We start from the raw sequence: 16,943 nt of genomic DNA, 5'->3' as shown, positions 1-16,943 counted from the left end.
TCTTTCACCAGTGTCTTCTATTTTTCTGCATACAGGTCTTTTGTCTCCTTAGGTAGGTTTATTGCTGGGTATTTTATTCTTTTTGTTGCAATGGTAAATCAGAGTGTTTTCTTAATTTCTCTTTCAGATTTTTCATCATTAGTGTATAGAAATGCAAGAGATTGCTGTGCATTAATTTTGTATCCTGCTACTTTACCAAATTCATTGATTCGCTAGTAGTTTTCTGGTAGCATCTTTTGGATTCTCTTTGTATAGTATCATGTCATCTGCAAACAGTGACAGCTTTACTTCTTCTTTTCCAACTTGGATTCCTTTTATTTCTTTTTCTTCTCTGATTGCCGTGGCTAGGACTTCCAAAACTTGTTAAATAATAGTGGTGAGAGGGGCAACCTTGTCTTGTTCCTGATCTTAGTGGAAATGCTTTCAGTTTTTAATCATTGAGAACAATGTTGGCTGTGGATTTGTCATATATGGCCCTTATTATGTTGAGGTAAGTTCCCTCCATGCCTACTTTCTGGAGGGTTTTTTTTTTTATCATAAATCGGTGTTGAATTTTGTCAAAAGCTTTCTCTGCATGTATTGAGATGATCATATGGTTGTTCTCCTTCAATTTGTTAACATGGTGTATCACATTGATTGATTTGTGTAAATTGAAGAATCCTTGCATTCCTGGGATAAACCCCACTTGATCATGGTGTAGGATCCTTTTAATTTGCTGTTGGATTCTGCTTGCTAGTATTTTGTTGAGGATTTTTGAATCTATGTTCATCAGTGATATGGGCCTGTAGTTTTTCTTTGTGACATCTTTGTATGGTTTTGGTATCAGGGTGATGGTGGCCTTGTAGAATGAGTTTGGGAGTGTTCCTCCCTCTGCTATATTTTGGAAGAGTTTGAGAAGAATATGTGTTAGCTTTTCTCTAAATGTTTGATAGAATTCCCCTGTGAAGCCATCTTGTCCTGGGCTTTTGTGTGTTGGAAGAATTTTAATCACAGTCTCAATTTCAGTGCTTGTGATTGGTCTGTTTATATTTTCTAGTTCTTCCTGCTTCAGTCTGAGAAGGCTGTGCTTTTCTAAGAATTTGTCCATTTCTTCCAGGTTGTCCAATTTATTGACATATAGTTGCTTGTAGTAATGTCTCATGATCCTTCATATTTCTTCAGTGTCAGTTGTTACCTCTCCTTTTTCATTTCTAATTCTATTGATTTGAGTCTTCTCCCTTTTTTTCTTGATAAGTCTGGCTAATCATTTATCAATTTTGTTGATCTTCTCAAAGAATAAGCTTTTAGTTTTATTGATCTTTGCTATTGTTTCCTTCATTTCTTTTTCATTTATTTCTGATCTGATCCTTATGATTTCTTTCCTTCTGCTAACTTTGAGGGGTTTTTATTCTTTCTCTGCTTTGGGTGTAAGGTTAGGTTGTTTATTTGAGATATTTCTTGTTTCTTGATGTAGGATTGTATTGCTATAAACTTCCCTCTTAAAACTGATTTTGCTGCATCCCATAGGTTTTGGGTCGTCGTGTTTTCATTGTCATTTGTTTCTAGGTATTTTTTGATTTCCTCTTTGATTTCTTCAGTGATCTCCTGGCTATTTAGTAGTGTATTGTTTAGTCTCCATGTGTTTGTATTTTTTACAGATATTTTCCTGTAATTGATATCTAGTCTCATAGCCTTGTGATCGGAAAAGATACTTGATACGATTTCAATTTTCTTAAATTTACCAAGGCTTGATCTGTGACCCACGATATGATCTATCCTGGAGAATGTTCCATGAGCACTTGAGAAGAAAGTGTATTCTGTTGTATTTGGATGGAATGTCCTATAAATTTTAATTAAGTCCATCGTGTTTATGTATCATTTAAAGCTTGTGTTTCCTTATTTATTTTCATTTTAGATGATCTGTCCATTGGTGAAAGTGGAGTGTTAAAATCCCCTACTATGATTGTGTTAATGTTAATTTCCCCTTTTATGGCTGTTAGCATTTGCCTTATGTATTGAGGTGCTCCTATGTTGGGTGCATAAATATTTACAATTGTTATATCTTCTTGGATTGATCCCTTGATCATTATGTAGTGTCCTTCTTTATCTCTTGTAATAGTCTTTATTTTAAAGTCTGTTTTGTCTGATATGAGTGTTGCTACTCCAGCTTTCTTCTGATTTCCATTTGTATGGAAATCTTTTTCCATCCCCTCACTTTCATTCAGTATGTGTCCCTAGGTCTGAAATGGGTCTCTTCTAGACAGCATATATATGGGTCTTGTTTTTGTATCCATTCAGCTAGTCTATATCTTTTGGTTGGAGGATTTAATCCATTTTCATTTAAGGTAATTATTGATATGTATGTTCCTATTACCATTTTCTTAATTGTTTTGGGTTTGTTATTGTAGGTCTTTTCCTTATCTTGTGTTTCCTGCTGAGAGAAGTTCCTTTAGCATTTGTTCTAAAGCTGGTTTGGTGGTGCTGAATTCTCTTAGCTTTTGCTTGTCTGTAAAGGTTTTAATTTCTCCATCAAATCTGAATGAGATCCTTGCTGGGCAGAGTAATCTTGGTTGTAGGTTTTTCCCTTTCATCACGTTAAATATGTCCTGCCATTCCCTTCTGGATTGCAGAGTTTCTGCTGAAAGATCAGCTGTTAACCTTATGGGGATTCCCTTGTATGATATTTGTTGCTTTTGCCTCGCTGCTGTTAATATTTTTTCTTTGTATTTAATTTTTGATAGTTCAATTAATATGTGTGTTGGTTTGTTTCTCCTTGGATTTATCCTGTATAGGACTCTCTATGCTTCCTGGATTTGATTAACTATTTCCTTTCCCATATTCAGGACGTTTTCAACTATAATCTCGTCAAATATTTTCTCATTCCTTTTCTTTTTCTCTTCTTCTCTGGACCCCTATAATTCGAATGTTGGTGCATTTAATATTGTCCCAGAGGTTTCTGAGACTGTCCTCAGTTATTTTCATTCTTTTTACTTTATTCTGCTCTGTGGTCGTTATTTCCACTCCTTTTCCTTCCATGTCACTTATCCATTCTTCTGCCTCAGTTATTCTGCTATTGATTCCTTCTCGAGAATTTTTAATTTCATTTATTGTGTTGTTCTTCATTGTTTGTTTGCTCTTTAGTTCTTCTAATTCCTTGTTAAACGTTTTTTGTATTTTCTCCATTCTATTTGCAAGATTTTGGATCATCCTTGTTATCATTACTCCGAATTGTTTTTCAGGTAGACTGCCTATTTCCTCTTCATTTGTTTGGTCTGGTGCGTTTTTACTTTGTTCCTTCATCTGCCTTGTTTTTCTCTGGTGTCTCATTTTGCTTAACTTACTGTGTTTGGGGTCTCCTTTTTGCAGGCTGCTGGTTCGTAGTTCCCATTGTTTTTGGTGTCTGCCCCCAATTGCTAAGGTTGTTTCAGTGGGTTGTGTAGGCTTCCTGGTGGAGGGGAGTAGTGTCTGTGTTCTGGTGGATGAGGCTGGATCTTGTCTTTCTTGTGGGCAGGACAGCATCCAGTGGTGTGCTTTGTGTTGTCTGTAAACTTATTATGATTTTAAGCAGCCTCTCTGCTAATGGGTTGTGTTGTGTTCCTGTCTTGCTAGTTGTTTGGCATAGGGTGTGCAGCACTGTAGCTTGCTGGTCATTGAGTGGAGCTGGGTCTTAGCATTGTGATGGAGATTTCTGGGAGAGCTTTTGCCATTTGATATTATGTGGATCTGTGAAGTCTCTGGTGGACTAATGTCCTGAACTCAGCTCTCACACCTCAGAGGCAGAGGCCTGACACCTGGAAGGAGCACCAAGACCCTGTCAGAGCCACACGCCTCAGATGAAAAGGGAGAAAAACGAAAGAAAGAAAGAGAAAGAAAGAAAGAAGGAAAAATGTAAAGTAAATAAAATAAAGTTATTAAAATAAAACATCATTATTAAAAATAAAACATATTAAAAAGTAGCAAAAACAGAAAGAAGACAGCAACCAACCAAAAAACGAATCCAGCAATGATAACAAGCACCAAAAATTATACTTAAAAAAAAAAAAAAGCAGACAGAACCCTAGGACAAATGATAAAAGCAAAGCTATACAGACAAAATCACACAAAGAAGCATATACATACAAACTCACAAAAAGAGAAAAAGGAAAAAATATATAACGTTGCTCCCAAAGTCCACCACCTCAATTTTGGGATAATTCATTTTCTATTCAGGTATTCCACAGACGCAGGGTACAAGTTGATTGTGGAGATTTAATCTGCAGCTCCTGAGGCTGCTGGGAGAGATTTTCGTTTCTCTTCTTTGTTCACACATCTCCTGGGGTTCAGCTTTGGATGTGGCCCCGCCACTGCATGTAGGTCGCCTGAGGGCATCTGTTCCTCGCTCAGACAGGACGGGGTTAAAGTGCAGCTGATTAAGGGGCTCTGGCTCACTCAGGTCGGGGAGAGGGAGGGGTATGGAATGCAGGGAGAGCCTGCTGTGGCAGAGGCCAGCATTATATTGCAACAGCCTGAGGCATGCCCTGTGTTCTCCCGGGAAATTCGTCCCTGGTTCACGGGACCCTGGTAGTGGCAGGCTGCACAGGCTCCCAGGAGGGGAGGTGTGGATAGTTACCTGTGCTTGCACATAGGCTTTTTGGTGGCTGCAGCAGCAGTCTTAACATCTCATGCCCATATCTGGTGTCCGCGCTGATAGCCGCGGTTCACGCCCGTCTCTGAAGCTCGTTTAGGCGGTGCTCTGAATCCCCTCTCCTCGCGCACCCTGAAACAATGGTCTGTTGCCTCTTAGGCAGGTCCAGACTTTTTCCCAGACTCCCTCCCAGCTAGCTGTGGCACACGAGCCCCCTTCAGGCTGTGTTCACGCTGACAACCCCAGTCGCTTCCCTGGGGTCTGACCTCCGAAACCCGAGCTTCAGCTCCCAGCCCCCAACCGTCCCAGCCGGCAGGTAAGCAGACAAGCCTCTCAGGCTGTTGAGTGCTGGTTGGCGCCAATCCTCGGTGTGGGAATCTCTCCGCTTTGTCCTCTGCACGCCTGGTGCTGCGCTCTCCTCTGTGGCTCCGAAGCTTCCCCCGCCCCTGCCACCCACCCCACCCCCACCCCCACCCCCACCCCCGTCTCCGCCAGTGAAGGGGCTTCCTAGTGTGTGGAAACGTTTCCGCCTTCACAGCTCCCTCCCGGTGGTGCAGATCCCGTCCCTATTCTTTTGTCTCAGTTTTTTCTTTTTTCTTTTGCCCCACCCATGTACGTGGGGAGTTTCTTGCCTTTTGGGAAGTCTGAGGTCTTCTGCCAGCGTTCAGTAGGTGTTTTGTAGGAGTTGTTCCATGTGTCGATGTATATCTGATTTATTTGTGGGGAGGAAGGTGATCTCCACGTCTTACTCTTCTGCCATCTTGAAGGTCTCCCCAAAACTGTCACTGTTTGCCGATGACATAGAAAACCCTAAAATCTCCACGCAAAAAATATTAGAATAATAAATGAATTCAGCAAGGTTGCAGAATACAAGATTAGCATACAGAAATCTGTTGTGTTTCTATATACTAGTAATGAAATATCAGAAAAAGAAAGGAAAAAAATCCATTTAAAATTGCATCCAGGGACTTCCCTGGTGGCACAGTGGTTAAGAATCCACCTGCCAATGCAGGGGACACAGGTTCGGTCCCTGGTCCAGGAAGGTCCCACATGCCACGGAGCAAATAAGCCTGTGTACCACAACTACTGAACCTGCACTCTAGAGCCCACGAGCCACCATTACTGAGCCCACATGCCACAACTGCTGACGCCTGCAAGCCCATGCTCTGCAACAAGAGAAGCCAACACAATGAGAAACCCATGTACTGCAATGAAGAGCAGCCCCTGCTCAAAGCAACCAGAGAAGGCCCATGCACAGCACCAAAGACCCAATGCTGCCAAAAATAAAAAAATAAAACTGCATCCAAAAAAAAAACAAAAAAACTGAAGAATAAACATAAACCAAGGAGGTGAAAAACCTATATCCAAAAACTATAAAACACTGATGAAGGAAACTGAAGATTAGTCAAAGAAATGGAAACATATACCATGGCTTTGGATTAGAGGAATTAATATTGTTAAAATGGCCATACTACCCAAGGCAATATACAGATTTAATGCAATTCCTGTCAAAATACCCATGACATTTTTCATAGAACTAGGATAATCCTAAAATTTATATGGAGATGTTGAGAGCTCAAGATGGTGGAGTAGAAGGATGTAAGCTCACCCCCTTCTTACGAAAACACCAAAATCACAACTAACTGCTGAACAACCATCGCCAAAAAATGATGGAACACACCAAAAAAGATACCCTAAGACAAAAAAGAAGCCACAGTGAGATGGTAGGATGGGCACAATTGTGATAAAATCATATCCCATACCCACTGGTGAGTGACCCAGAAACTGGAAAACAATTATACCACAGAAGTTATCCCACAGGAGTGAAAGTTTTGAGCCCCACATCAGGCTTCCCAGCCTGGGGGTCCGGCAACAGGAGGAGGAGTCCCCAGAGAATCTGGCTATGAAGGCCAGCGGGGTTTGATTGCAGGACTTCCACAGACTGGGGGAAAAAGAATCTCCATTCGTGGAGGATGCACACAAAGTCTTGTGTGTACCAGGATCCAGGGAAAAAAAGCAGTGAACCCATAAGAGACTGGACCAAACCTACCTGCAAGTATTGGAGGGTCTCCTGCAAAGGTGGGGGGGCAGCTGGGGCTCACTGCAGGGAAAAAGAACACTGGCAGCAGCAGTTCTGGGAAGTCCCCACTGGCATGAACCCTCCTGGAGGCCACCATTAGCCCCACCAAACAGCCTGTAGTCTCCAGTGCTGGGTCACCTAAGGCCAAATAACAAACAGGGCAGGAACACAGCCCCACCCATCAGCAGACAAGTGGCTTAAACTCTCCCTGAGCATGGCCCTGCCCACCAGAGGGACAAGACCCAGATCCACCCACCACTGACCAGGAACCAGCCCCTCCCGTCAGGAAACCTGCACAATCCTCTTAGACAGCCTTATCTACCAGAGGGCAGAGAGCAGAAAAAAGAACTACAATCCTGCAACCTGTGGAACAGAAAATGCAATCACAGAAAGTTAGTCAAAATGAGATGGCAGGGACTTCCCACATGGTGGGAGTTGTGTACTTCCCACCACAACTACTGAGTCTGCACTCTAGAGCCTGTGAATCACAGCTACTGAGCCCGCATGCCGCAACTACTGAAGCCTGCGTGCCTAGAGCCTGTGCTCCACAACAAGAGAAGCCACCACAATGAGAAGCCTGCACACTACAACAAAGAATAACCCCCACTTGCCACAACTAAAGAAAGCCCACGCACAGCAACAAAGACCCAACACAGCCAAAAATAAATTAATTAAATAAATAATTTTTTAAAAAATGAGATGGCAGAGGAATTTGTCCCAGATGAAGGAACAAGATGAAACCCCAGAAAACAACTGACCTCCAGAAAACAACTAGTTGAAGTCGAGATAGCCAATCTACCAGAAAAAGAATTCAGAATAATAATAGTTAAGATGATCCAAGATCTCAGAAAAAGAATGGAGGCAAGGATCAGGAAATGCAAGGAATGTTTAACAAAGACCTAAAGAACTAAAGAACAAACAGACAGAGATGAACAATACAATAACTGAAATGAATACACTAGAAGGGATCAATAGCAGAATACATGAGGCAGAAGAATAGATAAGTGACCTGGAAGACAGAATGGTGGAAATCACTGCCACAGATCAGAATAAAGAAAAAAGACTGAAAAAAATGAAGACAGTATAAGAGACCTCTGGGACAATATTAAATGCACTAACATTCACTTTATAGGGGTCCCAAAAGGAGAAGAGAGAGAGAAAGAACCTGAAAAAATATTTGTAGAGATAATAGTTGAAAACTACCCTAACATGGGAAAGGGAACAGTCACCCTAGTCCAGGAAGTGAAGAGAGTCCCAGACAGGATAAACCCAAGGAGGAACATGCTGAGACACATAGTAATCAAACTAACAAAAATTAAAGACAAAGAAAAAATATTAAAAGCAACAAGGGAAAAACGAAAAATAACATACAGAGGAACACTGGTAAGGTTATCAGCTGATTACTCAGCAAAACCTCTCCAGGCCAGAAGGCAGTGGCATGATATATTTAAAGTGATGAAAGGATAGAACCCACAACAAAAAATACTCTACCCAGCAAAGTTCTCATTCAGATGTGATGGAGAAATCAAAAGCTTCACAGACAAGCAAAGGCTAAGAGAGTTCAGCACCACTAGACCAGCTTTGCAACAAATGTTAAAGGAACTTCTCTAGGTGAAAGAGACCAGCAACTTAAAACAACCTTGTACATATATAGACTGCTACATCAAAACCTAATGGGAACTGCAAAACAAAAGACTACAATAGATAGACACACACAAAAAGAAAAAGCAACCCAAACCACAGCACTAAAGCTGGTCATCAAACCACAAGAGAAGAGAACAAAAGAGGAGGGGAAGAAAAAGACCTACAAAAACAAACCCAAAACAATGAAGAAAATGACAATAGGAACATACATATCAATAATTACCTTAAACGTAAATGGATTAAATGCTCCAACCAAAAGACATAGACTGGCTGAATGATTACAAAAATAAGATGTGTATATATGCTGTCTAAAGAGACCCACTTCAGACCTAGGGACACATACAGGCTAAAAGTGAGGGGATGGAAAAAGGTATTCCATGTAAATGGAAATCAATAGAAACCTGAAGTATCAATATTCATATCAGACAAAATAGACTTTGAAATAAAGACTGTAATAAATGAGACAAAGAAGGACACTACATAATGATCAAGGGATCAATCCAAGAAGAAGACATAACAATTGTGAATATATATGCAACCAACATAGGAGCACCTCAATATATAGGGCAAATAATAATGGCCATAAAGGGAGAAGTAGACAGTAACACAATAATTGTGGGTGACTTTAACACCCCTCTTTCATCAATGGACAGATCTTCCAGATAGAAAATCAATAAGGAAACACAGGCCTTAAATGACACATTAGACCTGATGGATTTAATTGATATTTATAGAGCATTCCATCAAAAGTAGCAGAATACACATTCTTCTCATGTGCACATGGAACATTCTCGAGGATTGACTACATGCTGGGCCACAAAGTGAGCCTCAGTAAGTTTAAGAAAATTGAAATCATATCAAGCATCTTTTCTGACCACAACACTATGACATTAGAAATCAACTACAAGTAAAAAACACAAACACATGGAGACTAAACAATATGCTACTAAACAGCCAATGGATCACTGAGGAAATCAAAGAGGAAATCAAAAAATACCTAGAGACAAATGAAAACAAAAGCACAGTGAGCAAAAACCTATGGGACGCAGCAAAAGCAGTTCTAAGAGGCAGGTTTATAACAATACAATCTTACCTCAGGAAACAATAAAAATCTCAAGTAAACAACCTAACCTTACACCTAAAGCAACTAGAGAAAGAAGAACAAACAAAATCTAAAGTCAGTAGAAGGAAAGAAATCATGAAGATCAGAGAAGAAATAAATGAAATAGAGATGAAGAAAAGATAGGAAAGATCAGTGAAACTAAAAGCTGGTTCTTTGAAAAGATAGACAAAATTGATAAACCTTAAGCCAAATTCATCAAGAAAAAAAGGGAAATGACTTAAATCAATAAATTAGAAATGAAAAAGGAGAAGTTACAACTGACACCACAGAAATACAAGGGATAATAAGAAAATACTTCAAGCAACTATATTTCAATAAAATGGACAACCTGAAAGAAATGGGCAAATTCTTATAAAGGTACAATCTCCCAAGACTGAATCAAGAAGAAATAGAAAATATGAACAGACCAATCACAAGTACTGAAATTGAAACTGTGATTTTTTTTTTTTTAGGTGTCAACAGGAGCTTTTATTTTTTAAAAATGTTTATTTATTTATTTATTTATTTTCTTATTAGTCATCCATTTTATACACATCAGTGTATACATGTCAATCCCAATCTCCCAATTCATCACACCACAACCCCCACCTCCCACTGCTTCCCCCCTTGGTGTCCATACGTTTGTTCTCTACTTCTGTCTCTCAATTTCTGCTCTGCAAACTGGTTCATCTGTACCATTTTCTAGGTTCCACATATATGCATTAATATATGATATATGTTTTTCTCTTTCTGACTTACTTCACTCTGTATGACAGTCTCTAGATGTCTCTAAGGAGACAAAACCCTGTACTCTGAAAACTATAAGGTGCTGATGAAAGAAAACGAAGACTACACAAGCAGATGGAAAGATATATCATGTTCTTGGATTGGAAGAATCAATACTGTCAAAATAACTGTACTACCCAATGCAATCTACAGATTCAATGAAATCCCAATCAAGTTACCAATGGCATTTTTCACAGAACTAGAGCAAAAAACTTAAAATTTGTATGGAGACACAAAAGACCCTGAATAGCCAAAGTAATCTTGAGAAAGAAAAATGGAGCTGGAGGAATCAGGCTCCCTGACTTCAGACCATACTACAAAGTTATAGTCATCAAAACAGTATGGTACTGGCACAAAAATAGAAATATAGATCAATGGAAGAGGATAGAAAGCCCAGAAAGAAACCCGCACACCTATGGTCAATTAATCTACAGCAAAGGAGGTAAGATGAAGCAATGGAGGAAAGACAGTCTCAGTAAATGGTGCTGGCAAAACTGGACAGCTACAAGTAAAAAAATGAAATTAGAACACTCTCTAACACCATACACAAAAATAAACTCCAAATGGATTAAAGACCTAAGTGTAAGACAGGACAATATAAAACTCTTAGAGGAAAATATAGGCAGAACACTCTCTGAATAAATTGCAGCAATATCTTTTTCCATCCATCTTCCAGAGTAATGGAAATAAAAACAATAATAAACAAATGGGACCTAATTAAACTCAAAAGCTTTTTCACAGCAAAGGAAACCATAAACAAGATGAAAAGACAACCTGCAGAATGGGAGAAAATATTTGCAAACAACGTGACCTACAACAGGTTAGTCTCCAAAATTTACAAACAGCTCATGCAGCTTAATATAAAAACAAACAACCCAATCAAAAAATGAGCAGAAGACCTAAATAGACATTTCTCCAAAGAAGACATACAGATGGCCAAGAGGCACATGAAAAGATGTTCAGCATTGATAATTTAAACAAATGCAAATCAAAACTGCAATGAGAAATCACCCCACACCAGTCAGAATTGCTAGCGTCAAAAAACCCAGAAACAATAAATGCTGGAGAGCGCTGGAGAGAGGGAGCCCTGCTGGTGGGAATGTAAATTGGTATAGCCACTGTGGAGAACAGTATGGAGGTTCCATAAAAAACTAAAAATGGAGTTATCATATGATCCTGCAATCCCACTCCTGGGCATATATCTGGAGAAGAACATGGTCCAAAAGGATACATGCACCCCAGTGTTCATTGCAGCACTGTTTATAATAGCCAAGACATGGAAGCAACCTAAATGTCCATCAACAGATGAATGAATAAAGAAGATGTGACACATGTATACAATGGAATATTACTCAGCCGTTAAAAAGAATGAAATAATGCCATTTGCAGCAACATGGATGAACCTAGAGATTGTCATAATGAATGAAGTAGGTCAGACAAAGACAAATATCGTATGATATCGCTTATATGTGGAATCTAAAAAAAATGATACAAATGAACTTATTTACAAAACAGAAACAGACTCTCAGAGTTAGAGAAGGAACTTATGGTTAACAGAGGAGGGTGGTGGGAGGGATAGTTAGGGAGTTTGGGATTGATTGATTGTTAAAATGGATAACCGGGCTTCCCTGGTGGTGCAGTAGTTAAGAATCTGCCTGCCAATGCAGATTGGGGACACGGGTTTGAGCCCTGGTCCAGGAAGATCCCACATGCAGCGAAGCAACTAAGTCCATGCACCACAACTACTGAGCCTATGTTCTAGAGCCCGCAAGCCACAACTACTGAAGCCCTCACGCCTAGAGCCCATGCTCCGCAACAAGAGAAGCCACTGCAACGTGAAGCCCGTGCACCGCAAAGAAGAGTAGCCCCCGCTTTCCACAACTAGAGAAAGCCTGTGCACAGTAACAAAGACTCAACTCAGCCAAATAAATTTTTAAAAAATAAATGGATAACCAACCGGGACCTACTGTACAGCACAGGGAACTCTGCTCAATATTATGTAACTACCTAAATGGGAAAAGAATTTTTTAGAAAGAATAGATACATGTATACGTATAACTGAATCACTTTGCTGTACACCTGGAACTAACACAACATTGTTAATAAACTATACTCCAATATAAAATAAAAAGTTAAAATAAAATAAAATTTATATGGAACCACAAAACTCCCTGAATTCCCAAAGCAATCCTGAGAAAAAAGAAGAAAGCTGGAGGCATAACACTTCCAGACTTCAGATAATCCTATACAGTAATCAAAACAGCATGGTATTGGCACAAAAACAGACATATGGACCAATGGAAGAGAATAGAGAGTCCAGAAATAAACCCACACACCTACAGTCAATTAATTTACAACAAAGGAGGCAAGAATATACATGAAGAAAAGACAGTCTCTTCAGCAGGTGGTTTTGGGAAAAATGGACAGCCACATATAAAACAATGACATTAGAACATTCCTTCACACCATATACAAAAACTCAAAGTGGTTTAAAGACCTAAATGTAAAACCTGAAACCATAAAACTCCTAGAAGAGAAGATTTGCAGAACACACTTAGATAAAATCATAACAATATTTTCTTGGATCATTCTCCTAAGGCAAAAGAAATAAAAGCAAAAAACACCCCAACTGGGACCTACTTAAACTTAAAAGCTTTCACACAACAAAAGAAACCATCAACAAAACAGAAAGACAAGCTACAGAATGGAGAAAATATTTGCAAATGGTATGAAGAATAGGGGTAATAATCAAAATATGTAATCAGCACATACAGCTCAATATCAAAAAAAAAATCCAATTTAAAAATGGGCAGAAGACCCGAATAGACATTTTTCCAAAGAAGACATACAGGTGGCTAACTGGCACATGGAAAGATGTTCAGCATTGCTAGTCATTAGAGAAATACAAATCAAAATTATGAGATATTACCTCACATCTGTCAGAATATCATCAAAAAGTCTACAAGTAACAAACATTGACAAGGATGTGGAGAAAAGGGAACCCTCATACACTGTTGGTGGGAGTGTAAATTCGTGCAGCAAATGTGGAAAACAGTATGGAGCTTCCTCAAAAAACTAAAAATAGAACTATTATATGATCCAGCAATTCCACTGCTGGGTATATATCCAAAGAAAATGAAAACACAAATCAAAAAGATATATTAACCCCAATGTTTATAGCAGCATTATGTACAATTGCCAAGATATTGAAGCAATCTAAGTATCCATCAACAGATGAATGGATAAAGAAGATGCGGTATGTATATATACAATGGAATATTACTCAGCTGTAAAAAAAGAATGAAATTCTGCCATTTGCAACAATGTGAATGGACCTAGAGAGTATTATGCTTAGTGAAAAAGTCAGACAAAGACAAATACTCTATGTTATCATAGAGTATCTAAAAGCTAAAACAAATGAATGTATATAATAAAACAGAAACAGTCCTACAGATATAGAGAACAAGCTAGTGGTTACCAGTGGAGAGTGGGAAAAGGGGAGGGACAAGATAGGAATAAGGGATTAAGAGATACAAACTACTATGAATAAAATAGATAAGCAACAAGGATATTGTACAGCACAGGGAAATATAGTCATTGTTTTGTAATAACATTAAATGGAGTATAATCTTTAAAAATAATGAAAATAATATAATATTGTAAATCAACTATACTTCAATAAAAAAGAGACAAATTGGAACATATTAGGCTATCAATTATAGGTGTCAATTTTAATTTTTATTATAGTTATTTTGATATCAAATATCATTTTCATTATTTCCTTTATAATTTCTATTTGATTTTCATTGAGTTCTAGTGACAGTTTCATAATGGAGTATGTAAATTAATTTAAAATATACTCCTTTGCTTATTCTCTTTTAGGACTTTTGCATGGCTTGGAAACAGGAATCAGAATTTACAAAGAGAGATAGAGCTGCCAGAGTCATTCAGAAGGCCTGGAAAAGTTTCCTTGTGAGTTTATTTCGGTTTTTTGCAGCTTTATTGAGATGTAATTGATATAGTTCACCTGTTTAAAGTATACAATTCAGGGACTTCCTTGGCGGTCCAGTGGTTAAGACTTTGCCTTCCAATGCAGGGGGTGTGGGTTTGATCCCTGGTTGGGGAACTAAGATCCCACGTGCCTTGTGGCCAAAAAACCAAAACATGGAACAGAAGCAATATTGTAACAAATTCAATAAAGACTTTAAAAAATAATAAAGTATACAATTCAACAGCTTTTAGTATATTAAAGAGTTGTATACCACCCTTTGCTTTATAAGTAGACTTTTTTTAAGTTTCAAAAAATTAGCATTAATTAATTATCTTATTAACCTCACTAATATTTATTGAGTTTCTGATCTGGGCCAGGCACTTTGATAATGGCTACTATGAGCAAAAGTATCACTAATTGGCTTATTTGGCTTTCACCTCTAAACATTTTATATCTTGACTCTGGAATCAGGTTTGTGAGCAAGTGTTGGGATACATTCACTCATTTAATATTTATTCAGTACCTACTCTTGAGGACGTAAAGTATATCTGGATTAATGTAGTAGTTTTTCACCATGCTCTAGTCTGAGTAGAATTAGTCTCCTTATCCAATAAGAAATATTCCAATTTGATTTACTGGGTTAGGTGAGAGCCAAGAGGTGAAATGACTTCTCTCTTTTCTCTAGGATAGCATCAACACTCTGTGTGTGAAGTGGTATGGCTCTCTTTCTAGCACACAAAAGTAACTTTATATCAGTTAATGATGTCTTGAAAAATAATTTCCATTATTTGCCTATGCTGGGGCACAACTATTGATTTCCAACACTAAAAAAAAAAGAATTTCCTTTAAAATCTACTATTCCTTTGTTGGTCTCTAACAGCATACTTGTCATCTAGGCTTAAGCTTTTCTGTCATTTGTAATTCTTCTCTCCCACATTCAAATCCAATCAGCCACATACCTTTGAACACCTGTTATGTTCCTGACACTGTGCTAGGCATTTTACAATACATTCTTGTGTTTAAGGAGCTTCAGTAGAGAAGCCATGTACATAAACAAACGTGTGTGTGTGTATTTTAACAAGATGGTAGACTGAACACACATTTTCACTTTCTATCCTTCTAGAACCCAACTGAAGTGACAATGTATAGAAAGTTAACCCATAACAGAGAGAAGGGAGTTCATGAGCAAATAGGAAATTTTATCTCATACCAAAAATAAATGGTAGTATCCTGTTGGACATATCTATGTAGAAGACTTGCCTATACATACCTTAAAGGAGCACTAATGAGATAGCTCGTTTGTCATTGGAACCCTAGAAAGGACGTCAATTAGGATTTAGCAATTTAAAAAGGCTAAAAGGAGAATGACTATAGACAATAGGGTTAATTGAAGGTCTGTACATGGAACAGCTGTGCCAGTTGTCTCCACTGTCACTTCAAGACCCAAAGCTATAGGCAGGTGGTTATTTATCATTAGTCAAAAATCTACTGGTAGATGGATATTTACCATTGTGCATATAAGAGAAACAAACCCAGAGTAGCCCACAGCTTTGGAAATATGGCAGAGGTAGAGCCAATAAAAAAGATCCCTTTGGTTCCAGAAAATCTCCTGAAAAAGAGGAAGGCTTATCAGACCCTCAAAGCCACCCAGGCAAAGCAGGTGCTTTTGCAAAGGAAGGAGCAGAGGAAAGGAGAAAAACTCAAGTTTAAGCAACTAGAATGGTTCCTACATGAGTCCTGGTGGCAACTACGTGACAGGGTGCGACTCAGACGAGAAGTGAAACCTCGTGGCTTGGAAGTGCCAGATAAACACTCCTTAGTCTTTGTTGTACACATCCAAATGATTAATGGGGTGAGTTTACTGGTGCAGAGGACCATTGCAAGACTTGGCCTGAATAAGATTTTCAGTGATGTCTTTATGAAAGTAACCCCTTAAACCATAAAAGCACTTCATATAGTGGAAACTTATGTGACCTGGGGATTTGCAAATCTGAAGTCTGTTCAGGAACTCATCTTTAAATGTGGACAAGCCAAGGTCAAGAATAAAATCGTCACACTGACAGACAACACAGTGATTGGGGAGCACCTGGGGAAGTTTGGTGTCGTTTGCTTGGAAGACCTCATTCATGGAGTTGCCTTCCCAGGGAAGGATTTTCAGGTGATCTCAGGGTTCTTGTGCCCTTTGCAACTCTAAGTAGCCTATTGTGCTACCAAGAATAGAGGGGGCTTCCTCAAGGAAGTGGGCTCACCTGGTTATCAAGGTGAATGCATCAATCGACTCATCTGGCAGCTGAACTAAACCCAGAATATCTGAAAGCACAGTGCATTGGAAGCATGTGTTTTTGTTTTATGGAATTGTTACCCATTATCTTCAAGGAAGATTATTTTCTGCTTTATCTTCAGAAACTGGAGGTAAAAGGTCAGGAAAAAGATGATGATGTTCACAGCAGGCAGTTTTCATCCCACCTCAGTTCCAAGGAAAATTTCCTGTGTGTCTTCTGTGATGACCACCATCCACCACTGAAACCAGCAAAGATTCACTCCATGGAGAAAGGAGTCCTGTTTTATCACATCTTCTATCCTGGGGTTTAATGTTGGTGAATGAATACCCAAGCATGAATACAGGACAGCAGTGAACCGAGCCCAGGGCCTTGTTTTGGAAAGAACTTGAAATACAATTGGAAAGAAGCACACAAAAATAATGCTCTCTGCTGTGAGTCCATGTTCTAACTTCAGT

The 16,943-nt window shown here is 38.9% G+C and overlaps 1 protein-coding gene and 1 pseudogene across 1 annotated transcript in view; both read left to right on the top strand.

The window, feature by feature from the left end:
* C9H11orf65 (chromosome 9 C11orf65 homolog) overlaps positions 1 to 16,943 on the top strand; it is a 123,196-nt gene that overhangs the window by 19,282 nt on the left and 86,971 nt on the right. Inside the window, 1 exon segment of the mRNA XM_067750954.1 lies at positions 14,098 to 14,187. Within this exon segment, the coding sequence (XP_067607055.1) occupies positions 14,107 to 14,187 (81 nt within the window). The 5' untranslated portion in view covers positions 14,098 to 14,106.
* LOC137230834 (large ribosomal subunit protein uL30-like) lies at positions 15,755 to 16,678 on the top strand (annotated as a pseudogene).

Source organism: Pseudorca crassidens, chromosome 9 (genome assembly GCF_039906515.1).
Source record: "Pseudorca crassidens isolate mPseCra1 chromosome 9, mPseCra1.hap1, whole genome shotgun sequence".
NCBI classification, from domain to species: Eukaryota; Metazoa; Chordata; class Mammalia; order Artiodactyla; family Delphinidae; genus Pseudorca; species Pseudorca crassidens.
The sequence above is the reverse complement of the archived record's forward strand: the minus strand, read 5'-3'. Positions and strand labels throughout refer to the sequence as shown.